The sequence below is a fragment of the Ochotona curzoniae genome, unplaced genomic scaffold (genome assembly GCF_017591425.1).
Source record: "Ochotona curzoniae isolate NIBS_2020 unplaced genomic scaffold, NIBS_Ocur_1.0 contig_2321, whole genome shotgun sequence".
Classification (NCBI taxonomy): Eukaryota; Metazoa; Chordata; class Mammalia; order Lagomorpha; family Ochotonidae; genus Ochotona; species Ochotona curzoniae.
Window position 1 is genome coordinate 7,440,696 of NW_024465421.1, and position 26,064 is coordinate 7,466,759.

At 55.7% G+C, this 26,064-nt stretch overlaps 2 protein-coding genes and 1 long non-coding RNA gene across 3 annotated transcripts; 2 read left to right on the top strand and 1 right to left on the bottom strand.

The window, feature by feature from the left end:
• Positions 1–3,941: 3,941 nt before the first annotated feature.
• On the top strand, positions 3,942–12,700 carry ACTL6B (actin like 6B). The gene is made up of 14 exons (XM_040973823.1): positions 3,942–4,068; positions 4,488–4,564; positions 4,697–4,862; positions 5,109–5,209; positions 8,669–8,766; positions 9,333–9,427; positions 9,505–9,611; positions 10,233–10,322; positions 10,407–10,468; positions 10,603–10,717; positions 10,837–10,917; positions 10,996–11,091; positions 11,284–11,370; positions 12,591–12,700. The coding sequence occupies exons 1-14, from the start codon at positions 4,044–4,046 to the stop codon at positions 12,669–12,671; spliced, it is 1,281 nt and encodes a 426-aa protein (XP_040829757.1). The 5' UTR covers positions 3,942–4,043; the 3' UTR covers positions 12,672–12,700.
• LOC121151960 lies at positions 11,226–12,908 on the bottom strand. Its single transcript, XR_005883210.1, has 3 exons — positions 12,842–12,908; positions 11,808–11,965; positions 11,226–11,618 (listed from the first exon to the last, which is right to left on the bottom strand). It is a non-coding gene; the product is annotated as an uncharacterized LOC121151960 (long non-coding RNA).
• A 1,197-nt stretch (positions 12,909–14,105) lies between these two features.
• TFR2 (transferrin receptor 2) lies at positions 14,106–25,672 on the top strand. Its single transcript, XM_040973825.1, has 18 exons — positions 14,106–14,138; positions 14,367–14,619; positions 14,719–14,905; positions 18,057–18,197; positions 18,271–18,382; positions 18,482–18,604; positions 18,938–19,054; positions 19,196–19,335; positions 19,646–19,809; positions 20,190–20,309; positions 20,582–20,664; positions 20,756–20,819; positions 20,908–20,975; positions 21,060–21,136; positions 21,214–21,298; positions 21,385–21,612; positions 21,897–22,037; positions 25,105–25,672. Exons 1-18 carry the CDS (start codon positions 14,106–14,108, stop codon positions 25,372–25,374), a joined length of 2,406 nt encoding a protein of 801 aa, XP_040829759.1. The 3' UTR covers positions 25,375–25,672.
• The last annotated feature ends 392 nt before the right edge of the window (positions 25,673–26,064 follow it).

The following is a 26,064-nucleotide window of genomic DNA, read 5'->3' on the forward strand; positions in this document are numbered from 1 at the left end:
AATGGGGTCCAGGCAACCACCACTGTTGTAACTATATCTCAGCCTGTGGGAAGGTGGTAAGGATGAGGGGGACAGCACTGGCTCATTCCTGATCTAGGACACCCCTGACTTCCGTTCAGAAGCCAAGCAAGATGTAAGGAATGCTGGGATGTGTAGTCTGCAGCTAGGTTCCCAGCTGAGCTGTGAATAGTGAGTAAAGAGATGGCTACTGGTGGAAGGCCACTGTCATTGTCAATCACAGGAACATCCCATCAGTGCTACCTGTGGTACTGGCTGCCAGCTGCTATTCTGTCCATCCTTACCTTTGTTTTGGCCTCTAAGAGAGTTTGTTTATAATCAACCTATCAAATACAGCTGCTGGAGATATCTTTCTAAGATGCAAATCGTATCACATAACTTAGGCTGTTGAGAAACAGCACGCACAGCTCCCCACTGGTTCCACAAGAAGGACCAAGCTTATTTGCATGATGCACATGCCAGGTCTTGTCTGCTTGACTCAGCACATCTTCCATCCACCCCCACTGCCACCCCCGTGCAACGCTCTTTCCTTGTCTGCCAGAAAAATTCAGGTCATTGTCTGGGACTTAGTCTAAATGCTACTTCTCTGGTCACATTATGTGCACCCCCCCCTTTGCAATGCTGGCTGTTCTCCTACTGCAGCCTTTACTAGACTGTAAATTTCTGGACCCTTGATACCTGCTGTGGGCTCCCTGGGAAGCCAAGCACCTGGTGTATCTACCTTGGAAGGTTGTCCGGGAGCTCAGCCAACAAAGAATTGCCCTTTACAAGATGCGGGGGGGAAAGGGGGCATCAGAAGGGCCCAGGTCTCTAGCATCCTCAGCATGATTAGCAGGTGCTTAGATTTGGCCAGCCTGAATGTAGCCATGGAATGTGAGACCCTCCAGATGATTCTGTTGAATGAATGGTTTCTTCTGCTGTTTTCCTGGGTAGGCCTCAAAGTCCACGGATTTACCATTAAGTTCTAGGAGCCATTTTATTTCCAGTGCTTGCCAGGCTCTTGGTGAGCATTTGTGTTTACCTCCTGGCCAGCACTTTGCACAGACCGCTGAAGTGCTCGTTTTGAACACGCCAGGATCCTATATGGGCACCAGTTCTAATCCCAGCTGCTCCACTTCCCATCCAGCTCTCTGCTTGTGGCCTGGGAAAGCAGTCGAGGATGGCCCAAAGCCTTGGGACCCTGCACCTGCGTGAGAGACCCAGAAGAAGCTCCTGGCTCCTGGCTTCAGATCAGCACAGCTCTGGCTGTTGGGGCCACTTGGGGAGTGAATCATCAGATGGAAGATCTTCTCTGTCTCTGCTCTCCTCTCTGTATATCTGATTTTGCAATAAAAATAAATAAATCTTTAAACTAATAAATAAATAAATCTTTTAAAAACAGACTGAAAATATTTAGAACATACATGTAACAACAGCTGCCACATGGAAAATGCCTTGGACCTGTGAAATTCAAGTGGAGTTGCAGGGGTCAACCAGTTGGCCTTTGACCTGTTTTCCACTACTAGCCACAAATTTCCCCAGACACTGGCCTGTGCCATCAGAACATGTCCAGCCTGTCTCCCAGCTCAAGCTCCTTATGACCCCCACACAATCCAGAAGTGCACCTGCTGGGCATGTGCTGTCCTCCATGTGGAAGACATCTCTCACTACACTACATCCTTCACCACAGCTGGGACTCTGCCCCCAGGAGCTCTCCTGGACTCAGCAGTAGGCAGCCACTCCCTGCCTTTGGGCCTCCTTTTTGGCCATGGTGTAGGCCCCGGTATCCCAAGGGTTAACACCACAGCTTAACTTCTTTCTCAAGGTGTAACAGGATGGGCAATCTTGGCCTGATGCACTCAGCCCCCGGCTTGGACTGACTCGGGGTGCGTGGTGACGCGGGCGTTGCCCACACCATGGTCTAGCACATCTGAGCTCCCCACACTGCGTCCAGATCCCTTATGTGTAGGGGTATCTTTATTTGAGCACAAATATATCTCAGCACCTCCTCCCACCTCCCCCAGCCTAGTCCTTGCCAAACGGTGGACAGTAAAGATGCTTAAATGGATGGATGAACAAAAATGAGGGGTGTTTGTTGTTTCATCATAACTGTTTTCTTTTTCCTTTTTTTTTTTAAAGATTTATTTTTATTATTTTTTCATTGGAAAGGCGGATATACAGAGAGGAGAGACAGAGAGGAAGATCTTCCGTCCGATGATTCACTCCCCAAGTGAGCGCAACCGGCCGATACTATGCCAGTCCGAAGCCAGGAGCCTCTTCCGGGTCTCCCACATAGGGGCAGGGTCCCAAAGCTTTGGGCCGTCCTCGACTGCTTTCCCAGGCCACAGGCAGGGAGCTGGATGGGAAGCGGGGCTGCCGGGATTAGAACCGGCGCCCATATGGGATCCTGGGTGTGCAAGGCGAGGACCTTAACCACTGCGCCACCGCGCTGGGCCCTTTCCTTTCTTTTTAAGATTTATTTATTTTGGGTCCAGAGTAATGGCTCAATCACTAAATCCTCACCTTGCCTGTGCCTGGATCCAATATGGGCACTGGTTTGTGTCCGGGCTGCTCCACTTCTCATCCAGCTCCCTGCTTATGGCCTAGAAAAGCAGTAGATGATGTCCCAAAGCTTCAGGACCCTGCATTCATGTGAGAGACCTGGGAGAGGCTCCTGGCTCCTGGCTCCTGGCTCCTAGCTTTGGATCAGCTCGGTTCTGGCCGTTGCTACCACTTGGTGAGTGAACAAGTGGATGGAAGATCTTTCTTTCTGTATTTCCTTCTCTCTGTAAATCTGCCTTTCCAAAAAAAAAAAAAAAAAAGAATCTTTAAAAAAAAAAAAGATTGATTTATATTTTTTTGGAAAGGCAGGTCAGATGTGCGTTAGCCATTGAGCCATTGCACCAGGCCCCACTAGAACCCCTTCTATCACATAAGAGACTCTTGTGTCAGGTCCCATGGGAAGTGGCCACTGTCAGTTTTGGTGACTCACTTCCCCCATCCAACTCCACTTCACATTCACTGGGAAAGCAGTGGAGGGTGGCAGGCCAAAGCCTTGAGATTTTGCACCTGGGTAGGAGACCCAGAAGAAGCTCCTGGCTCCTGGCTTCAGATCAGCTCAGCTCTGGCTGTTGTGGCCACTTGAGGAATGAACCAGCAGACGGATGATCCTTCTCTCTCCTTCTCTCTGTAAATCTGGCTTTCCACTAAATAAATAAATATTTTTTAAAAATTAAGTGAGTGGGAGTGCCAAAGTGCCCCAACACACATGTATTCACGTGTACACACACACACACACACACACACACACACATTAGGCCACACCTGCCAGCACCGACAGACTCACAAAATCTAGGAAGCAGCCAGAAACTTGGTCCAGTGATGGTGGCCTCCTAGACAGAACAGGTGGCTGAATAGAGGGGGGTAAGGGCAGGTGAGTCGAGTGCCTGTGTGTGTATTTGTGCATGTGTGTGCAAGTGCACATACATGCGCATGGGGAAGGCCCAGATACCTGAGGGTAGATCAGGAAAAGAGCCAGTCGTCAGAGACCAAGGTGAGAAGACCAGAGGAGAGAGGGAGACACAGCCCCTAGAGTCCGGCCGAGGGGAGGGCGCCCTTGGCTTCCTTTTAGTATCTAGCTCAGGAAACTGAGGGTGGAGCAACCCCTCGCCACTGTGGCACTCTCAAGCCCCTACCGCCCCCCATTTTTAAATTTAAGGGAGTTGGGGTCCCCATCGGTTATCCTGCGGGGTTCTGGTCTCCTCTCTGCCGCCCATTGCGTCTAGCCGGTCTTCACCGCCTAGCAAGGATGCCCTCCTCGCGGTAGCCCGGACGCCCCCGAGTTGCTGCGCCTTTAAAGCCGCAGCCCCCGACCGGGTTATTGTCTCGCCTCGCAGCCAACCGGCAGCGCCGTTGGGGGCGGGGGACCGGGTCTCCGGATTGGCCGCCGCGCGCGCCCCGCCCGCCCGGGATCCCGGGAGCTGTCCGGCCGCCGCGGTGCTGATCCCGCCGCCGCCCACGGGCCGCGAGTCGCACGGAGGGACACTATGAGCGGGGGCGTCTACGGCGGAGGTGAGCCGCTCCCGGGCCGCGGGGGGAACCTCGCGCGCGCAGCCCTGCGCCCCGCGCCCGCGCCTCCCCAAGCCCGGGCCACTCCGGGGCCTGTCACCGGGCACGGGGCCGGCTGCGCGCGCCACCCCTCTCCCGGCTTGCCTCGGGCCCAAGAGCTCCACACTATCCAGTCCACCTCTGCCCAAGCCCTGGCTCCATCCTTCCCAGTCAGGAGAGTGGCCGTCACAAGGCCACCGGGTAGGAGGCAATCTTGGCGGCCCATCTCACCCCCTCCTCTCCAAGGTCCCTCCACTCCGGGGTTCTACCCCCGCTTCAGGCTCCACTCCCACCTTCCCTGACCCCTGTGCCTTTACCCTAACCTCCTCCCACCCGGACAGAGTGAGGGGGAGGTCCCTTCACGAGCCCATCTCTCTGCACAGATGAGGTGGGAGCGCTGGTCTTTGACATCGGCTCCTTCTCGGTACGCGCTGGGTATGCCGGCGAGGACTGCCCCAAGGTGAGCTTCCCCTCAAAGTCGCTCCGGGCCCTCCAAGCACCCAGCCCACAGCCTCTGCGGAGCCACGGTGCATGCTGGGGCTGGTGGGGTGGTAGTAGGGTGACGCCCCCTTTCCATGTCCCTGCTCGGCAGGCTGACTTCCCCACCACGGTGGGGCTGCTGGCCGCGGAGGAGGGAGGCGGGCTGGAGCTGGAGGGGGAGAAAGAGAAGAAGGGGAAGATCTTCCACATCGACACCAATGCCCTGCACGTGCCTCGCGATGGAGCAGAGGTCATGTCGCCCCTCAAGAATGGCATGAGTAAGGGCCCTCACAGCTGCCCCTGAGGTAGACCAGGATCCCGCCGCTCAGGCAGCGACACACAGCAACTGTCCAGGTCCCAGGGACCCCGGCTCACTAGATTCCTGGGAGCATGGGGAGGGAATTTAATCCTCTAGAGTTGATCTCACCCTCCTCCTGGACTAGGCTTCCCCCACTCCCCTTTCCTTCCTGTCCCTGACCCCAACCTGCCCCACTGCATCATTCCCCGTTGTCTTCTGGCTTCAGTTGAGGACTGGGAGTGCTTCCGAGCCATCCTGGATCACACCTACAGCAAACATGTCAAGTCGGAGCCCAACCTGCACCCAGTGCTCATGTCTGAGGCTCCGGTAAGTTCCCTGGGTGCCCCCTCCTCACGCCAGGTTTCCCTTCTCAGGCAGTCCTTGCTGCACTGTCACGGATGATGTGGATGCCTGAGCCTTCTCTCCCTTGGGTCCGGCTCTCACCACCCTTCTCCTTGCCAGTGCTTTTTTAATCTTTGTGGTACCCTTGAGGAATCAATTTGCTTTACAAAACACAGTAAGGAAGAAATGCACTTCTTTCCTCTTTCTTCCATTTTCCCTTTGCCAAAGGCTGCTGCTTTTTTGCCTTATTTATTTACTTTGGACGTTTTCCTCTTTATGTCTGTAAACGTCACACTGCTGTTTGTAGACTCGAGTGTCACACATTGCCTGTGGATAAAAAGGGGCCCTGGTGTCTTTCCTGCCCTCGTCTGTGTCACACGTGTTTCTCATGCCCCGCCTTTGAGTACATTCCATTTTAGACTTTTAGAAGATTAATACTCACTATTTAACATCTTATGACCATGGATGCTAATCAAGGCTGAGCTGGCCAATGAACAGATACTTTTCTTTCACTGTGAAACTTTTTGTGTTCCCTACAACTGAAGAATTATCTGAATTTCAATTTTTTTCTTTGTATAGTTTTCTATTAATGTGATCTAAGTATTGATCAGCTCTCTGCACCTTGTGTTGGAGATCACGGCTCCTGCACTTGCTTCCTTGATTTATTCCTTTGTTTTCATGGAGATCTTTCCATAACTGCTTTAGAAAGTGGTTTATAGTTCATGGGGAGGGGCTGGTGCTGTCACTTAGCGCGTAAAGCCACTGCTTGCAAAACCAGCATCCCATACAGGCTCCGGTTTGGTTTGTGTCCAACTGCTCCACTTCTCATCCAACTTCCTGGCAAGAGCCTGGGAAAAGCAATAGGAACTAGCCTGAGTGGTTGGGCCCCAGACTCCCTGGGAGAGACCAAGAAGAAGCTCCTTGCTCCTGGCTTTTGGCCTGACCCAGTTCTGGCTGTTGTGACCACCTGGGAAGGGAACCAACTGGTAGAAGACTTCTCTCTTTGTCTTTCCTTATATCCCTCATTCTGTAACTCTTTCGAATAAATCTGCAAGAAGGAAACGTAAGAAGAGAAGAAAGGAAAGAGAAGAAGGAAGAAAGAGAAAAAGAAAGAAAAGGGGAGAAGAAATCGGTCATGTGGGGAAAATGTTTTGAGACCTTGTGTGTTAGACCTTGGACTGAGGGCTAAGTTGAGTTGCAGCGTTCCAGGTGGGAGATGGGTTTTCTCCCGTCGACACCTGCTGTTGCCATCAAGCATACTGGAGCCGACAGCGGAGGGTCCTCTGATGCCACGACTTCCTTTTTCAGGAAGTTTATATCATTTTCACTTCATCCTCAGTGTCCTACAACGTCACGATATGTGTGGCTTGTCTCTATCTTTTTTTTCTCTTTATTATTTTAAAGTTTACTTGAAAGGCAAAGAGATAGCAACAGAGATTTCTCCATCTGTTGGGTCACTCCCCAAATAACTTCAGCTCAGCAGCTACCGCAGAACCACAGCTGGAGCCAGAAGAAGCCAGGAGGCCACAACTAACCCAACTCCTCCCAGAGTGTGCCTGAGCAGAAACCTGATGTTGGAAGTGGAGCCGGAAGCGGAGCCCAGGCCCCTCCAGTGTGGCATGAGGATGTCCCGGGTGGGGCTGAACCACTGCACACCCTGAAGTCCATTCAAAAGATGGAAGGACAAGAAAGAGCATTTGCATCTCCTGGTTCATGTCCTAAAGACCCTGTGGCTGTCAGGAGTCCAAGTATTCCAAACCATCTTCTGCTGCTTTTTTAGGAACATTAGCAGGGAACTGGATCAGAAGCAAAGCAACTGGAATTCAAACTGATCCTCTGATATGGATGCCAGGCTTGCAAGCAGCAACTTGCCCCTCGTACACTCCTTTTCTGAACCTCCTACCCTTTTTTCACGGGTGTGAGATCATCTGATATCTTACTCAGGATGCTGCCAGTTTGGGTTTTGATCTTCATATGTTTTCACCTGCCCCTGTAATCTCTATCCATTGTCAACCAGCTGCTTCTCATCCATTCTTGGGGGTCCCTGTCTTGCTTTAGAGACCTTTCTCAGATTTATACATACTCCTGTATATCTATGGTTTTAAAAATGTTTCAAAAAGAGTATTTGCTTGTTTGAAAGGAAGAGTTACAGAGAGAGAGAGAAATGGAACGAGATCTTCCATCTGCTGGTTCACTCCCTAAAAGCCACAGTGGGTAGGGCTGGAACAGGCTGAAACCAAGAAACAGGAGCTTCATCCAGGTCTCCCATGTGGGTGTCAGGAGCCAAAGTAGCTGGGCCATATAATGAATGAATTTTGGTGTGCGAGTTTTCCCAAGCAGCAGAATTTTTTTTTTAAGATTTAAAAAATATATATATTTGAAAGTCAGATTTACAGAGAGAAGGAGAGACAAAGATCTTCCATCTACTGGTTCACTCCCCACAAGTCCACAATGGTTGGAGTCAATCTGATGCCAGGCCCCTCTAGGTTCTCCATATGGGTGCAGGGTCCCAAGGCTTTGGGCCATCCTCTGCTGTCCTCCCTGGGCATAAGTAGGAAACCGAATCAGAAGTGGAACAGCTAGGACTAGAATGGGTGCTTATATGAAATGCCAACGCTGCAAGGTAGAAGATTATCCAGTTGGCATTATCCTTTGGCATTCATCTCTCAGCACGTGGTCATCCTTGATGGTCATCTGGCTATCAAAGATAGTACTAGTGTGAACCTCTATGTGTAAGATTTCGAGTCCCAAGAGTAGAGCAAGGTGGTCCAGCTCTTGCCTTCTCGGGTGACCACCAGCTATTCGGGACACCTGCCGTGTGTCCAGGTTTCCATTTTCCATGTGCTGGATGCTTGCTGTTTTTTGCTTCTTACGTATAACCATCATGCTTCCTCCGGTGGGGGTGCAGTGGTGTGCGTCGTGGGGTCTCACCTGCCTCTGGTTATAGCTTTCCTGGGGTCTTGGGAGAGAATAAAAGTAGGCATTTGTGCTCATTTCACCACAATGACAAAGAAATCCTCTTTGCCTGGGGGAGACTGCAGTGAACAAGAGAGGGATACGCAGGCCTGGAGGGGGCCTTGAACTTGTTTTGCCAGAAAAAGAGCTCCAGGCCAAGGTCGAAGGACTGTAGCTCCAGACTCACGTGTCCAGAGCTTCTGAGTGACCTGACCTTGGGCAAGTTGCCACCCCTCTCTGAGTCCTGCCGTCCTCAGATAAGTTTGTCCTGAGATCTTCAACATCCTTTGACGTTCTCACATTCTGAAGCTCTCTGTGGTTCGAGGAGCTTGACCTGTGTTTCTTGTCAAAGTGGCGTGTACACGTGTAGGAGTGCCTGTGTAGAGGTACATGTGTGTGAGTGTGTGGGCATGCGTGTGCAGCCCCACACACGCACCTGGGTCTGGGCTGCTCCCTTGCCAATTCCTCCCTCCCGCACTTTCTTTGCAGTGGAACACCCGGGCCAAGAGGGAGAAACTGACCGAGTTGATGTTTGAGCAGTACAACATCCCCGCCTTCTTCCTGTGCAAGACGGCAGTACTCACTGCGTATCCTTCGGGCCGGCTGCTCAAGCCTGGCTGCACGGCCGGGTGGGACATGGGTTGCACTTTGCCTGGCCTGATTCTTCTGGGATCAGTGAGGGTCCCAGGTGGATAGCTGCCCCACTTCGCCCCATGAGTGGAGCAGGTCTAGCGGGCCAAGCGCATTGGGTCAGAACAGGGTCTCTTCTTGTTCCTTGGATCAGGTGAGCAGAGAGCAAGTTGGCGAGGTAGACAGCAGAGCCAGGAGTGGAATTGGGGAGGCAGCTATGACACAGAGGAGTGATTTCCCAATCAAACCATCCACATTGCCCTTTATTTGTGGTCAGCCTCACATTAAACCCTGAGTTGGGTGATCGGGCCCTGAATTTTAGGGTGTCTGTAGGATACAGAGCTAATTGTGGAGATCAGGGGGTTCAGCTGTGATGGAGACGAGGAAGATGTGGCCACGGGAGGGACTTAGAGAATGGCCATGAGGGCAGGGAGGACAGCAGAGCCAAGAGTGAACCACCCACACCTGTACCCCACCCCCTCCTGGTCACTGCTGCCTCTTTGACCCACCCAACTCACACCAGCTTTGCAAACGGACGCTCCACAGGCCTTGTGCTGGACAGTGGGGCCACACACACCACAGCCATTCCAGTGCACGACGGCTATGTCCTGCAGCAAGGTGGGGCCTCGACAGGGGGCTGGGGGTGCCCTCTGGAGGGCCAGCTCTGTTCTGACTTACCCCTACTTCCTCCTCAGGCATTGTCAAGTCACCCCTGGCAGGGGACTTCATTTCCATGCAGTGCCGGGAGCTCTTCCAGGAAATGGCCATTGACATAATTCCCCCCTACATGATTGCAGCCAAGGTGGGTCCAACTAGACCTGCAGCTGCCCTTGTAGAATCCTGGGCTTTCACGCACTGACCCCACGAGCTAGCAAGGCAGACAACAGTCCACTCCCTGCTCGCCCCAGGCAGGACCCTCAATCTACAGTAGGGTAATCAATGCTCTGGCCAGGAGGAGGGACCTGACTGAGGTTACATGACCAGCCAATATGTGGCAGGACCACATGCTGGATGCCGGGGGTCTAACATACCCCTGCTTTGTGTTCTGCTTCCCTGCTGTGTGAGAGCTGAGTGACCATCATCAATAACATGAATGCTCCCTAAGCCTCAGTCTTCTCTCCCACAAAGTGGGACCACAGTAGAGAGGGCTGCTGTGAGTGTTAAATGATACTACGTCCAGATACACAGAATGCAACCCAGGGACTGCCCTGGTCTCCCACAATGCTCCCCGGACCCCACGCTGTCTCTGATCAGCAGGAGTTATCAGTGGCCAGCATGGGAACAGGCTTTGCACTTCCTCCTCTTCTCAGGAAGGGAAGAGGGAGGGATACCACTGAGTAGAGATTCCAAGTCAACCTCGTGCTGGGTAGGCAGGTGCAGTCACTTGGGCTGGGGCAGTTGCTCACAGACTGTCTCCCTACAGGAGCCTGTCCGGGAGGGTGCCCCCCCAAATTGGAAGAAGAAGGAGAAGCTTCCCCAAGTCTCCAAGTCCTGGCACAACTACATGTGCAATGTGAGGCACTGGCAAGGGGGGTTTTGCCAGGGGGTGAGTGCTGGAAGTCAGTGAATGGGACCCTAACCCCTGCCTGGTCCTCAGGAGGTGATCCAGGACTTTCAGGCCTCGGTGCTGCAGGTCTCAGACTCCCCCTATGATGAGCAGTGAGTGGGGCTCCGAGCCGGCGCCTTGGGTGGTGGTGGTGGAGAAATGGGAAGGGGTAGAATTAGGGCTGCAATCCTGCCTGCGTCATGGGGCTTTAGTGAACTCCCACGGCCTGCTCTTGCTCCTCGGACAGGGTGGCCGCACAGATGCCCACGGTGCACTATGAGATGCCCAATGGCTACAATACAGACTATGGAGCAGAGCGACTCCGCATCCCCGAGGGCCTGTTTGACCCCTCCAATGTCAAGGTGGGTGAGGGGCACTGCACTGGGTGATGGTCACCCAGCATCCCTGGAGTCTGGATGACCACAGGCGTCTGGGAACAGAGGCCAGAGGTTCCCAAAGCCCAGATCCCCTTTGTCCATAGGGCCTGTCGGGCAACACCATGTTGGGTGTGGGCCACGTAGTCACCACCAGCATCGGCATGTGCGACATTGACATTCGCCCGGTAAGGTGTCTGAGACTCAAGGGAGCAGGGGGCGGGGCAGACCCGTGAAGGTTCACTCTCGCTGCTCCCTGCTTTCAGGGCCTGTACGGCAGCGTCATCGTCACGGGTGGGAACACGTTGCTGCAGGGCTTCACCGACAGGCTTAACCGAGAGCTTTCCCAGAAGACCCCACCGGTAGGAGCTCACCCTTGACGCAAGGTCCTGGACTCCTACCCTGACTTAGCTCTGCCTCCCCTACCCCCAGCCCCCAACATCCAGTGCTGTGGCCACCAGAGCAGACTGCCCATGACTATGCAGTCTCTCCTGAAAACCTGCCCCTTTCCACATCCAGGATGTCTGTTTCCTTTGGCCCATTTCTTCCCACAGAGCATGCGACTGAAGCTCATCGCCAGCAACAGCACCATGGAGCGCAAGTTCAGCCCCTGGATCGGGGGCTCCATCTTGGCCTCACTGGTAGGAGGGAAGGAACCTGGTATAGTGCTGAATGAACGCATTGTGGGGGGTACCCCGACTGCTCCCGTCCCCCGCCCCCGTGCTTGCCAACTGCAGGGGCACTGCAGGCTGAGGCTGTGCTCGCTGTAGACAGTCTGCTGGTCCCCAGCTGCCCACAGGCTGTCCAGGGAAAGTCACAGGAAGGGCACAGGTGTGGTGGTCCTTAGAGGCAGAAATCCGATCTAGTTCAGGAATAAGAGTCCATGGAGCTGACATGAAGAAAGAGGAAGAACTCAGGAGGTGGGAAAAAAAAAAATAAATAAGGGCACACAGACCACGCGAGCCAGAGGAGGCCCCAAGGCAGCAGGCAGGTACAGTTGGTTCCAGATGTTAGAAGTCCAACCTGGGCTGCCAGGGTGAAGGAGACCGGAAGGAGGCAGGCAGAAGCGCAAGCTCACCTCTAGGTTAACTGATGGTCAAGGTCAGTGCTACTCCGACATCCCTGTACTGCCTTGCTGACGGCATCATGACCAGAAAAAAACAGTCCGTGCTTGCTCAATTCAGATGCAGTTTCTTAATTGTGCTGGTACAGAACCGGCAGATTATGGAAAACCAACTGTACAAAGAAACGAGTGCCAATCACAGAAGGAAATACTTTGCTGGATCCAGGGTATCTGAAACACTCGCCTCTGCATGTTCCGTGGATGGACAATGTTCTCAATCCTTCACATCCTATTTTCTATACTCAGTCAACAAAACCCAGAGTACTCTTCCGGCCTGGAGCAGATCTCAATCTGCACCTGCCGCGTGAGGTTCATGGGCAGCCCTGGGCAGCCCCAGGCCCAGAGGGCGACCAAGGGCAGACAAGAAAACAGGCTCCAGGGGAAGGTGGCAGGAGAGTGGAGGGAGACCTGGGACCTGGGGAAAGGAGGGGTGAGGTAGATGAGATGACCCACCAGAGCTTAGGAGCAACATAGGGAAAGAGGTCAGGGACATGCAGACTCTGACCTGTAGGCCGAAGCGGGGCCTGGCAGAGAACAGGAGGACCAACTGGCTCAGGGACGCCCCAGGGCTGGGTTCTCACCGGGCAGGTTTAGCAGGGGTTGGGGGTAAGGTAGAGGACAGCTGGGTAAGAACCCACTGAACGGAAAAAGAATCCTGGCTTGAATGCTGGGCAGGGGGAAGCAGGGCTGGGGGTGCAGCGTGCCTTGACCGCCATTGTGCCTCTCCTCCCATCTCAGGGCACTTTCCAGCAGATGTGGATCTCCAAGCAGGAGTATGAAGAGGGCGGAAAACAGTGCGTGGAACGGAAGTGCCCCTGAGGCCGCCTCTTCCAAGCGCCCCCCGCAGCGCGTGTGGGGGTGAGGGGCGTCAGGAGCGGGGGCTCGCCCCTGCCAGGCCTCCAACCAGTACAGATTGAAGCCCTCGACCCCCTCCTTTACTTACCCACCCATAGTGCCCCCTCCCCTTTCCCCATCCTTCAGTCTCTTACATTGTGATGTTTCTGAGTTGGAAAAAGTAAAAAGGTTTTAAGAAAAGCAAGTTTGGCGTCCTTGGGGCTGAGGGTGAAGGGGCGAGTCACATCTCCATGCGTGCTGCCCCCGTGGCCCGGATTGCAGGCATGGACAGCGTGGACGGGCGGGGGAGGGGGCCCTTGCCGGGAACCTGCTGGGGGAGGAGCTGCGGGCCGGGGCGGGGCGGGGGCGGAACCTCGGCCGGATCTCGGGGCTCCCGGGAGCAGCGCCCACGCACTCCGCGCCCTAGGGTCGTGCAGCTCAGGTGAGCCAGGGCTGCGCTGTGCCTTCCCTGGGTGCCATGCATGCGGCGGGGACTGGAACACTGATATACACTAATAGCTCAGAAGTTCAGAACCTGGGGAGGATGTGGGGTTTCTCTGGGGATACCCCAAAAGGGAGCCTGCGCGCCCTCTGCAGTTTGCACCTGCCATGTGTTTCTGCCGGGAGAGGACAGGCAGAGAGGAGGAGAGCCCTGTTTTGAGTCCTTCAGTGCCAGAGGCTGGAGTGCCTAAGGAGGACCGTGACTTGCCCTTGGCCACCCAGCTCTATCTACACCCTGACCCGGGCTCTTCCCACTTCCCATGCTTGGTCGGCCTTGACCTCAGACCCCTATGCTGGAGCGCTCCCTGGTTGCAGAGACCACATCCTCCTACTGTGTCACTGAACCTAGAGCGAGAGGGCAGACCCAACCCCAGCCCATCATGGTGGGACCCAGCCTAGGATCCCCAGGGTTGGGGGGTGGTTAATGAAGGGAGTAGGGGCTGCAGGCAGATGAGGAAGGGCCCTGGTCCTCACCATGAGCCTACCACGGGAGTGTGGGGTGGGAGCTTAAGGAGGTACGAAGGGGTCCCCATGTACACTCGGAGGGGTGAGAGCAGGAGGGGGGGCAGATGTCTGTCCCCTGCCCCCTCTACACTCACCCACCTCCCCCCATCCCTGACAGGAACTGGGAGGCCAAAGTCTGTCCAAGGTCAAACATTGATCGTTCATCCAGTGGGGGCAGGGACTGGCATGGGACTAAGGAGGGATTGGCTGGGCCAGCACAGTCCCTTGCTTGGGCCTGGGCTGGGGTCTGTCTGGAAGGCTGGACTGAGGCCAGGACGGTGCCCCCACCCTAAGAGAGGGAGGAGGAACAACTGCCTGCGGGGGCTGATAAGAGGCCCTTAGGGGCTCCCACCAACGGTTTTATCACTGGGGGGGTGGGGGGGTATCCTGCAGGGCTCCGGAGGGGACAAGGACATGGAGCCACTTTGGGGTCTACTCCGGAGAGCGGTAAGACCAGGAGAGTGGAGTGGGGGGGGGGGGACAACTTGGGGCTTCCTTCAGAGCTTTACAGCCCACTCCCAACTCTCCAGGGTGGGCCCCTCTTCTCCTTCCCTCTGCCCCACCCCCCAGTACAGCTTCCCAGATGTGGCCTCTGCTCTGCAGGCTAACCCCAAAGTCAGAGAGCCTCCAGACCATAACCTCAGATCTCACACACCCCCCTCCACACATACACAGCAGCAGCTGTCCCCACGGCCCTCTCAGAGCATCTACAGGCGCGTGGAGGGCCCCACACAAGGGCGCCTGGAGGAGGAAGAGGAAGAAGAAGAGGAAGAGCCTGAGTTGCCCACCCCTTTCTGCCCCATGGAGCTGAAGGGTCCAGAGACCCTGGGTTCCAGAGAGGGGCAGCCTGGCGCCATACCCTGGGCAGCAGTGGGACAAAGGGCTGCCCCCTATCTGGTCCTTACAACACTTCTCATCCTCACAGCAGGTGAGAACCAACCCCCACCCCATCCCTGGGCTACGGAAGGGTCCCTGAGGTCCGAGGGTGGGGGCACAAGGAGAATGCCCGGTCTTGTCACCCCTCCAGCCTTCCTTCTGGGCTACGTGGTCTTCCGAGGGACCTGCCAGGCGTGTGGGGACTCCGTGTTGGTGGTCAACGAGGACGCTGGCTCTGAGCAAGGTCTGGACGTCCATCGGGGCCCGCTGTACTGGAGCGACCTTCAGGCCATGTTCTTGCGGCTGCTTGGGGAAGGGCACCTGGAGGACTCCATCAGGTAAGTGCCCACCTGCCCCCTCTTGGCCAGCCTGCTCTGAGTCCTTCCACCTGCTTCCCTGACCTCTCTGCAGTGTTTTGTTTTTTGTTTGTTTTGTTTTGGAGGGTGGAGGGTGGCATTGGAAGCTGGGGTCCCAGGAGACTCAGGGCCTGAGGGTAGCACCTGAAGGAGAGACGTGGCTGATGAATGATACAAATAGAGACAGAATCCTCCATCTACTGATTCACTCCCCAGAGGACTACAACAGCCAGGGCTGGGCCAAGAGCTTCCTTCAGGTTTCCCCACATGGGTCACATAGGCCCGAGGACATGGCCATCCTCTACTGCTTTCCCAGGCCATAAGCAGGGAACTGGAAGGGAAGGGAAGCAGCTGGGATATGAACCAGCACCCAAATGAGATCCTGGTACATGAAAGACGAGGATTCAGCCACTAGGCTACTGTGCTGGGCCCGGATGTTGAATTTCTTACCCTTGCAGGGCTGAGGTTTTTGGAGTTGTAGAAAAGGCATCCCCAGCTATGTTACTCAGGAAGTTGTTTGCTACGTTCTGCTAGGAGACCAAGCCAGGAGAATTGGGATAAATGTGTTTCCTGTTTGGTACACACATGTAGAATTTGCATAACCATGTGACTTCATAATTGTGGTCTGAGAAAAAAAGGAATGTTTCTGTTATCTGTTTCTTGCAGTTAATGTAAAAGTCCTAAGCTTTTGAAGTGTTCTTGGGAAAGCTGGCTGTGTAGTCATGCAGTGGTAATATTTTATGTATCCTGTATTTATTTTTGCTTATGTACTCAGAGTGACTGTTTTATTTAAAGATTCATTTTGAACCCAATGCAGTAGCATAGCAGCTAAAGTCCTCACCTTGAACGCGCCAGGATCCCATATGGGCGCTGGTTCTAATCCTGGCGGCCCTGCTTCCCATCCAGCTCCCTGCTTGTGGCTTGGAAAAGCATTCGAGGATGGCCCAAAGCCCTGGGACCCTGCACCTGCAGTGGGAGACCAGGAAGAGGCTCCTGGCTTCAGGTTGGCTCAGCTCTAGCCATTGGAGCCACCTAAAAAAAGAAAAAAAACTTTTAAAAAAAGATTTATTTTTATTGGAAAGTCAGATTTACAGAAAGAAGGAGAGAGAGAAGAGAAATATCTTCCATCTGCTGGTTCATTCCCCAAATGGCCACAGCAGCTGGAAGTGAGTTGATTGTGGTTCCGCCTGACCTTTCCCTGCTTAGGGCACCGTGGAGGAAATCCACACTAAACCAGTCATCCTGTTGGCGGGCAGGTAGGCAAGGAGGCCCGAATTCCACTGCAGGTGGGACACACAGGGCCGGGATAAGGCGTGACTCTGCCCAGTCCCCTGGATCACAAGAGGGGTGTGGTGGGTCAGCAAGCCGAGACCTAGAGATAGAGATTCGCCAGGTCAAGAGAAGGTGGGCTGAGGTTTCAAAACTGTGGACAGGTTGTGGTTTTCAGGAGGAAGTGAAATGAGGCCATGTGGTCAGCCTGGTGGAGGAGGCTCAGGCCTCACAGGGCTGTCCTGGCCACAGTTGCTGTTTGGAGTCTCATTCTTTTTTTTTTTTTTGGCGGGGAGTGGTGTCTCATTCTAAGAGAGCAAGAAGGTGCTGAGGAGTTTCAGGCAGTGGAATAACAGGATCACATTGTGTGAGTGTGTTTTGATTAAGGTCAGATTGCTTCTCAGCCTTTTGGCTAAGATCGGACGTGCCCAGCTCGGGCTGTTGCAGCTGTTTGGGGGAGTGAACCAGTGTATGGACATCTCTCTTTGGCTCTCCTCCCTCTGCAACTGTGCCTTTCAAAGAAAAATAAATACATCTTCAAAAGGAAAAGAGCAAGGTAACATTGCCTTTTTAAAAAGAAAAGATTTGGAAAAGAAAACATCTGAACTGAATAGTAATACAGGCTTTATTATTTTTTTTCCTAAACAATACAGTAACTGCTTAGCAGCATTTACACTGTATTAGATATCATAAGCAGAGCAGCAATTTAAAGTTTATAGAATGAGGGGCCAGACATTCAGCACAGTGCTGAAAACACCACTTGGGCCACACACATCCCATTCCCAGCAGCCTGGGTTCAAGTCCCAGCCCTGTTCCAAGTCAATGGCGTCCTGTTCACACATATCCTGGGAGGCCACAGATGCGGACGCAAGTCCTTGGGTCTTTGCTACCCATGTGGGAGACCAGGATGGAGCTCTGGGTTCCTGTCTTTGACTTGGCGCAACCTCAACTAATGCAGCCACTTGAGAAGTCAACTCCTGGATGAGGGATCCCCTCCCCCACCCTCTGCTTTTCAAATGCACAAAAGTAAAATCCTTGTCCCGGCCACTATCTGCAGTCTAGGTCTACTCAGTGCCATGTTGCCCACCCTACTCCCCTGCCCCTACTGTTCACCTTGAGGAGCTCACAGGACTGACACTGCACCTGCTCAGCGGGTCCAGAAAAGAGGGTAAGACACGCTAGAAGCCCCGTGCCTCAGTTGGAGGGACACGTGCAAGACACATGCACCTGTACCAGGTGTTACAGCTCTGGGACTGGCATTGTGGTGCAGTGGTTTAAACCTCTGTAGTGGGCCTCTGGGGATGCCTGTGTCTCAGATTTCTGATCATTTTTCCTTGGGCCGAGCTGTCTCCCTTTGAAGCCCCCATCACCCAGTTCTCTCTGCCTCTCTCCCGTCACTGCTATTTTCTGGCCAATTGGTAGCTCGTCCGTTCTCATTAAGAACTTAGTCATCTGCCTCATTATTTTAGCCTTCACATTCTGGCCAAAATCCACATGGAGGGGTGAACATGTGGCTGCGACTTAGTGGACAAATCCCCAGGGCCTGAATCTGAGTCATCCTCCCTCCCAAGCCCTGGTGTGTATATGTGTGTGTATATGTGTGCGTGAGAGAGAGAAGCTGCGTGTTTTTCTCTTAAGACTCACCAGGAGAGTTGACATCTCCAGCCAGGTTTCTGTCAAGGCCAGCCCTTAGCAGGGGCTTTCTGTAATTGGACCAAGAAGAACCTATGGGATGGTGGTAATGGGTCCCCTGGCTGTGGGCAGCAGTCAGAGCTTTCCCCTAAGTGTAGGAGCCCCTCATCTCTGGGGCAACCTCGACCCCAGATCCTTCCCTTTCTCTCTAATCCCACTTCTCCCGCATCAGGCAGACCAGCCATCAGGAACGCATGGCCGGCTCCGCAGGGATGGCTGCCCTGACCCGGGACATCCTGGCATCACTCTCCCGCCACAAGCTGGACCATGTGTGGACTGACACACACTACGTGGGACTGCAGTTCCCGGACCCGTGAGTGTATTGAAGGGGAGGGGAGGGGAGGTGGGGTGGGCAGCCTCGGTCACTCACCATCCACGTTTCTCAGGGCGCACCCCAACACCCTGCATTGGGTTGACACTGCTGGGAGAGCCAGGGAGCAGCTCCCATTGGAGGACCCGGATGCCTACTGTCCCTACAGTGCCACGGGCAATGCCACGGTGAGCGCCTGGCTTCCTTTGATCCATCCTAGGATGCGACCTTTGTTCAAAGTGTGGGGGAGCCCACACACGCTCAGTCACCATGGTTCGTGTTCCTAGGGAGAACTGGTGTATGCCCACTATGGGCGCCCAGAGGACCTACAGGACCTGAGGGCCAGGGGCGTGGAGCCTGTCGGTCGCCTCCTCCTGGTGCGCGTGGGGGTCACCAGTTTCGCCCAGAAGGTGAGGGTCCCTGAGTGAGGACAGCATACAGCTGGGGAGGAAAGCTGACAGAGAAGAAAGAAAAAATAACAACCTGGTAGGAAGAAAATGCTGGCAGGCACAAAAATTGGGGCAGGGGATGGTTCTCTGAGGGGCTGTGGATCCTGCAGCGTTAGAAGGCAGACCAGGGCTAGCTGGTGCCATCCACAGGCTGACAGGTACAGACCAGAGGCTGCGCTGCCTTGCTCTGCCCCGTCTCCCCTCCATCCACCCTTGTCCCCCGCTGTGCTCATTTGTCCTGTCCTCTGACTTCTTGGTGAAGGAGTCCTGTAGCGTCCCCTCCCACACGCACAGGTGGCCAGCGCCCAGGCCTTTGGGGCCCGAGGAGTGCTCATATACCCGGACCCTGCCGACTTCTCCCAGGATGGCCACAAGCTAGGCCTGGCCAGCCACCGCGCTGTGTATGGACACGTGAGTCCTGGGGTGGGACATGGGGGAGGCCAGCAGAGTCTTCCTGCAGTCTTTTTTGGAAATGGAGCTGACCTACACCCACACCCCCTAACTAGGGAAGCCCAGTCTACAGTTTCAGGTTGGGTATCCCTTTCCGCACAGGTGCACCTGGGAACTGGGGACCCCTACACGCCTGGCTTCCCTTCCTTCAACCAAACCCAGTTCCCTCCAGTGGAGTCCTCAGGCCTCCCTAGTATCCCAGCCCAGCCCATCAGTGGAGACATCGCTTCTCGTCTGCTGGGGTAAGGGGTGAGGTGGGGGGCTGGGAGGAGCTGGTGGAGAGAGGGGGTGGGAGAGGCTGCAGGTGAGCAAGGAAAAGTTGGCCAGCAAAGCTGCACACAGCTGGACTTCCTGCCCACCTCTCTTGGGCATTGTTGAGCAGCACACAGTTTGTGCAGCCGTCCAAGGTGGCCCTGGCTGTCCTGTCCCTCCCCTTCTGCATGTGCAGAGCCAGAGCCAGGGACAGAGATAAACAGCCAAGAGGACATTGGGCTCCTCTGGGGTCTGGGGCCTCTGCCATTCCCAGCCTTTTCCATCTTCCTCCCCCTCCAGGAAGCTCAGAGGTCCTGTGGCCCCCCAGGAGTGGCAGGGGCATCTCCCAGGCTCCCCTTATCGCCTGGGCCCTGGGCCAGCCCTGCTCCTTCAGGTCAACAACCACAAGGCCTCCACCCCCATTAACAACATCTTCGGCTGCATCGAGGGTGTCTCTGAGCCAGGTATGCTTGCCCACCCAGTATGACCCACAGTTCCTGCGGCAGACAGGATTCATTGGCTCTGGCCAGGAGTGCCGCAACCCTGAGGGAAGTGGAGGCAGGCATGGGCCACAGGAGGGTAACGCACAAGGCTGGTAAAATAAGACTGTAGCCAGCGGTGGAGCCAACAGGCTGGTTCTCCAGGAGAGCAGGGCATGAGCGTGGTGCGGGCCACCACAGGGACAGGGCTGGGGCAGCCAAGTGGTGGGAACCCAGAGATGAAGCTGATAGAAGGGATGGAGTGCGGGGGGGGGGGTGTGTGCAGGGGTTCAGACACTGCCCTCCCAGGGCGCATGCTGGGGACTGCCAGTGAAGGAGCTAGGTCCCAAACATGCCCTCCTCAGATCACTACGTTGTCATCGGGGCCCAGAGGGACGCCTGGGGCCCAGGAGCAGCCCGGTCAGCCGTGGGCACCTCCATCCTTCTGGAGCTGGTGCGGACCTTCTCCTCCATGGTGAGCAACGGTAAGGTCAAGGCCGAGGCCATGCAAATGCTGGGGCCATGAGCTGAGTCAGGCCCAGGGCTCCGAGGCAGCTGGGAGGGTGGTCACCACGGGAACTCAGGGATCGGAAGCTTCCTGCTCCACGTCCAGGCTGGGTGACCCCAGGTGAGTGGTCAGCTGGGGACTTGATAAGAGAGTGCGCACTGAAGCCAGGTGACCAGGACAGGACACAAGAGGAGTAAGGGGTGGGGGCTGGCATGGGCTCTCCCAGTCACTCCCATTTTCTGTCTCCAGGCTTCCGGCCCCGGAGAAGTCTTCTCTTCATCAGCTGGGATGGGGGTGACTTTGGAAGTGTGGGCTCCACGGAGTGGCTGGAGGTGACATGGGGTCCTGGGCAGGTGGTATAGTGGCCAGGTCAGCTGGAGATTCTTACTCTACACCCTGACCCTCACTCCCTCACCGCCACAGGGTTACCTGAGTGTGCTGCACCTTAAGGCTGTGGCCTATGTGAGCCTGGATGATGCGGTGATGGGTGAGCTGGGGGTATGATGCCATCCCCAGGCCTTGAGGACCCCCTAGGGTCTTGCCTGGGGGCCCAGCTTCCCTCTCTTGCTCTTTAGGAGATGACAGATTCCACGCTAAGACCAGCCCCGTTCTGATCAGCCTCATTGAGAACATCCTGAAACAGGTAAGCCCTAGCTGGGGCCATTCCAGGGGGTCTGGGCACTTGGTGGGGACAGAGCCTGACCCCAGGCCCACCCCTCACTGGCAGGTGGACTCCCCGAACCACAGTGGGCAGACCCTGTATGAGCAGGTGGTGTTCACCAATCCCAGCTGGGATGCAGAGGTGTAAGTGGGAATGGGAGGGAGCGGGGAAGGGGGAGGTGGAGCCCACGGAGTCCCCCCCTCAACCTTCCGGCCCCCAGGATCAGGCCCCTGCCCATGGACAGTAGCGCCTACTCCTTCACGGCCTTCGCGGGGGTCCCAGCCGTCGAGTTCTCCTTCCTGGAGGTGAGACCTCCGCTCCAGTTCCCGCAGCCCAGGCAGCCCCTGCGAGCATCGGCCCTGCCGCAGCCCTGCCCTGTCCCGCCCGGCAGGAGGACCAGGTTTACCCGTTCCTGCACACGAAGGAGGACACCTACGAGAATCTGCACCAGATGTTGCGAGGCCGCCTGCCCGCCGTAGCCCAGGCTGTGGCCCAGCTCGCGGGGCTGCTCCTCATGAGGCTCAGCCACGACCACCTGCTGCCCCTCGACTTCGGCCGCTATGGGGACGTGGTCCTCAGGCACATCGGCAACCTCAATGAGTTCTCCGGGGACCTCAAGGTCCAGCACACCAACCCCACCACTGGCCTCTGGAGGTGGTGGGCTGCAGACCCTCTCATGCTGCTGCCTGGGGGGAGTGGGGCAGGGGGCGGGGTCTGCGGCCTGGCCCTGTGCCTCTGCTCTCTGGTCACCTAACCTCCCAAGCCGCCAGGACCCCAGAGGGACCCTCTCCTTCACTCTGGGCCCCTCTCCCCGCCCCCTCCTGCCAGGCTCGGGGGTCCCGGCCTCCATCCTGGGCCGGTCCTGGCCCCTCCGCCGGCCCCAGCCCGCGCCTCTGCCCTCAGGCCCGCGGGCTGACCCTGCAGTGGGTGTACTCGGCGCGAGGGGATTACATCCGGGCGGCCGAAAAGCTACGGAAGGAGATCTACAGCTCCGAGGAGCGCGACGAGCGCCTGATGCGCATGTACAACGTGCGCATCATGCGGGTGAGCCCCGCCCCTCTCCGGACGCCCCGCCCCGCAGCCGGCTCCGCCCCCTTCGCCCTCACTAGGCTGACTGGAAGGGTCCTCCTGGCAATTTGGAGTGTGGATTTCTTGTTTCCTTTCTTACTCCTGCTAATGAGATGAGTGAAGCCCAGAAGGGCTGCCTGGAGGAGGTGTCCTGTGACTCCCTGGCCAATCCACCGCTTGGTGTTGACTGTTTCGCAGCCTGCACCCCAATTCCAGTTCCCTCTTCCTTTCTCTTCCTCATTCCAAGAATGCAACCCTTTAATCTTGGGAAATGGGTGAACAGGGCTTTGGGTTTGGGGGGTAGTTCTGTGGGGCACTATTACTAGCAGCATCATGTTTAGTGAGTGTGGGGTGAGCAGGGGCCCCGCAGTGGACCCACAGAGCTCCACACGGACATGGGGGCATACAGAGGTCACAGGAAGAGAACCTGTCTACCTTGGGTAGGTTCATGAACTTCCTCCGTCTGGCTTCCAGCTGCTGTTCCCTGCCTGTCGCCCTTGGCATCACTATGGCTTCTGTCTACAGAGGCCATCCCTCCGTTGTTATTTTTAAATTAATTCACTTGTTATTTTAAAGGCAAATAGAGCTTTCATTTGCGGGTTCACTCCCCAAATGACCACAATAGCTGGCACTGGGCCAGGCTGAAGCCAGGCACCAAGAACCCCGCTCCTGGTCTCCCATGTGGAGGGGAGGGTCCCATGCACTTGGCCCATCTGCTTATCATCCAGGCACAACATCAGGGAGCTGGATGGGCACTGTATACCCAGGACTTGAACCAGTGCTCTAGTATGGGAAGCTGGCATTGCAGGTGGCTGCTTTGTTCTCTGTGCCATGGTGCCAGCCCCAAACCCATTCCTCTTACTCTGCCTTTCTCACTTCTTTCTCTGCCCTCTCCAACCTCTTCTGATCTCTCCTCTTGTCATTCTGGTCTCATATTCCCTTCCCTGAGACATGTGTGATCCTTGGTGGAGAGAGACGTGGAGATCCAGCTTAGCTCAGTCTCGTTCTCGGATCTTGCCGTAGGTTTTTGGGAATGCAAAGCTGCTGCCCCCGAGTGCAACGTGGGTGGTTCAGGCCCTCGACAGAAAAGGGACTCAATGCGAGAGTTGGTCCAGACAGAGGTCTTCTTTGAGGCTGTATACCAAAGATTGGTCAACTGCAGCCAGCAGGCAAAAATGCAGCCACTTGCTGGTTTTTGTAAAGTCTTATTGCAACACAGCCATCTTCATCAGTTTGTGTGTTGCCTGTGGCTGCCTATTTTTTTTTTAAATTCGCTTTTTGTTTTAATTGAAAAGGCAGATTTATAGAGAGGAGAGATAAAGACAGGGAGAGAGATCTTCCATCTGTTCATTCACTTCCCGAATGGTTGCAATGGTTGGAGCTGAGCCAATCTGAAGCCAGGAACCAGGAGTTTCTTCTGGGTCTCCCATGTGGGTGCAGGGTCCCAAGGACTTGAGCCATCCTTGACTTCTCTCCCAGGCTACAAGCAGCAGGGAGCTGGATAGGAAGGGGACCAGCGAAGACACGAGCCATCACCCCTATGGGATGCCAGTGGTGGCACATGGACGATCAGCCTGCTGAGCCCCTGTGGCTGGCTTTCTGCCTTTTCTACACCGGTGGTGACTGACACTGGACAATTGTAATAAGGACCACTCTGACCTGCAAAGTGACTTGCATAGCAGAAAATCTTTACTGCCTGGCACTTTGTAGAGCAAGTTTTGCCGAACTCTGCTTTGGACTGGAACTTGGGGTTGAAATTACCGGCAGAACTTGAGTTGCTGGCAAGAAAAGCAGAGAGCCCCAGAGGTAGGGTGTGGCAGTGAAATCTGCCCAGAAACAGGAAAATCTGAGGAAATCTTTCCTCACAAACAGGGTGCGGACCAGCAGAGCCAGATCAGGAGCTGCTGCAGAGGCCCAGGGCCCGGGAACTCCCAGCCTGGGGTTAGGGGGCAGAAAGCACAGGCTGCTTGTGTGAGGAGCTGGTATTCGAGGGTCTGAAGCATAGGGAGGCTTTGAGGCAGTGAGCAATTGGTGAAAATGCAGTCCGGGGAAGGGAGTCTAGCTGGAGGATAAATGACCTGGAGAGGAAGTGGAGGGTGCAAGGGGGGCAGCCAGCACCTGCAGGTGGGGCCTGGGCTTGACCACAGGTGGAGGAAGAAGGAGCTGCTGTGACTAGAGGACTGGCTTGCTGGGAACCCAACTTCAGCTCCCGCAGTAGTACTCCCCTACAGTTGGGAGATGGTGAATGCGTGGACGGAAGCTCAGAGAGGCCAAGTAACTCCCCCAAGTGAGGGGTAGAGCCAAAATTAGAGACCAGACCACGTAACACTCCTTGCCCCAGCCTGTGCTCACTCTGCCTCCCCTGTGAGGGGGTACAGCCTGCCCCTGGGGAGGATGGTGCATTCACCCGCGTGAGGCTGGACAGCAGGAGTCCCCGGGAGCACATGGGGCAGCTGTGCCTGCAAAGGCTTTGGGGAAGCCTCTGACAGGGATGAGCTGTGTAATTTCTCAGTGGGTGACTCTGATATCCGTGAAGACTGAGGCCCACAGGAGTCCCCTCCCCCGAGAGGCCAGCAGAGGTGGGAGGAGGTGAGGCCAGAGGGCGGCTGACCAGTCAGGTGCCTCCTGAGGATCTGGCTTTCCCCTGGACGTTGGACCTTGGGCTGTGGACACTGGGGGAGGTGGGACAGAGTGACTGGGTCGCTCGCGGGCAGCTTTGGTGTTCAGATTTGTTCTTTGAGGCTCTGGGCAGGGAAACGGAAAGTTTGAAGAAAGCGGGTTGGGGGACCGAGATGTAAGCTTGGGGGCTCTAGTAATAGAAAGGAGGGGCTAAGCATCTGACTTAGCGGGAGGACGCACCCTGCCCGGCAACTGATTGCGTCACAGGATGGCTGTTCCTGATTGGAAAGTCGGAGGGAGGCGGGACTTGGGCCGCTCCCGGACGTCTGTCAAGTGCCTGCTTGATCCCAGGCTGCCTGAGGGGTGATCCAAGCCTTACGCCCGAGCAAGCCCCAAGCCCGAGCGCACCCCATTGTTTGCACAGGTGGAGTTCTACTTCCTGTCCCAGTACGTGTCGCCGGCTGACTCCCCGTTTCGCCACATCTTCCTGGGCCGTGGAGACCACACACTGGGCGCTCTACTCGACCACCTCCGGCTGCTGCGCACTGGCAACTCCAGCGACTCGGGAGTGGCGACCGGCCTGGGCTTCCAGGAGAGCCGCTTCAGGCGCCAGCTGGCCCTGCTCACCTGGACGCTGCAGGGGGCAGCCAACGCGCTTAGCGGCGACGTCTGGAACATCGATAACAACCTCTGAGGGCAGCCAGCCTTGCTGGGCACCCCTAGTACCCTGCGCCCTGCCGAGAGCTCCTCCTGTCCACTTCAGCGATGGAGGGGGACAGAAGTGACCCACGCTCGCGGCTGCTGTTGGTTCCTCATTCACCTCAGTGCAGAAGGGCATCCAGTCCTGAGAGCAGAGACCATTCTGGAAAGTTTGCCAGGCCTGGGACCTTCATGGCTGGCTCTTTGTTTGGCATGCTGCCCTGAGGGCTGACAGGAGCCCTGTAGTGGGTGGGCCATGGACTCTGGATATCAATAAACCTCTTGTTGCCATCTCTTGTCCATAGTGCCTCACCTTCCTAACTTTGCCTAATGCCCCGGTTGAGCCCTAGGGGAGGGGATGCCCCCAGGGAATGAGGTGGAAAAGAGAGCTTTAGGAAACTAAGAAAACAAGGAAGGCCCACTCTCTCCCACCTGCCCACCTGCCATAGGGGTGGGGCACTGGCTCAGCACCTTTTCCTGGGCTAGGTCCTGCTGCATGACCCACAAGGCCTGGTGAAATAAAATGCAAGGCCCTGCGTTGAAAACGCGGGAGCAGAGGCTGGCCTTGTGGTGCAGTGGGCTGAGCTGTGACTGCAATGCCAATCTCCCAAACTGGCACGCCAGTTCAAGCCCCAGGTGTCCTGCTTTGGATCCAGCTCCCTGCTAATGTTCCTGACAAGGGAGA

Excerpts from the sequence above, each read along its gene's own strand:
- TFR2 (XM_040973825.1), top strand. The coding sequence starts at position 14,106 with ATGGAGCCACTTTGGGGTCTACTCCGGAGAGCG. Across the intron at positions 14,620-14,718 it reads ACTTCTCATCCTCACAGCAG|CCTTCCTTCTGGGCTACGTG; the intron begins GTGAGAACCAAC and ends TCACCCCTCCAG. Across the intron at positions 14,906-18,056 it reads CACCTGGAGGACTCCATCAG|GCAGACCAGCCATCAGGAAC; the intron begins GTAAGTGCCCAC and ends CTCCCGCATCAG.
- ACTL6B (XM_040973823.1), top strand. The coding sequence starts at position 4,044 with ATGAGCGGGGGCGTCTACGGCGGAG. Across the intron at positions 4,069-4,487 it reads CGGGGGCGTCTACGGCGGAG|ATGAGGTGGGAGCGCTGGTC; the intron begins GTGAGCCGCTCC and ends CTCTCTGCACAG. Across the intron at positions 4,863-5,108 it reads GCCCCTCAAGAATGGCATGA|TTGAGGACTGGGAGTGCTTC; the intron begins GTAAGGGCCCTC and ends TTCTGGCTTCAG.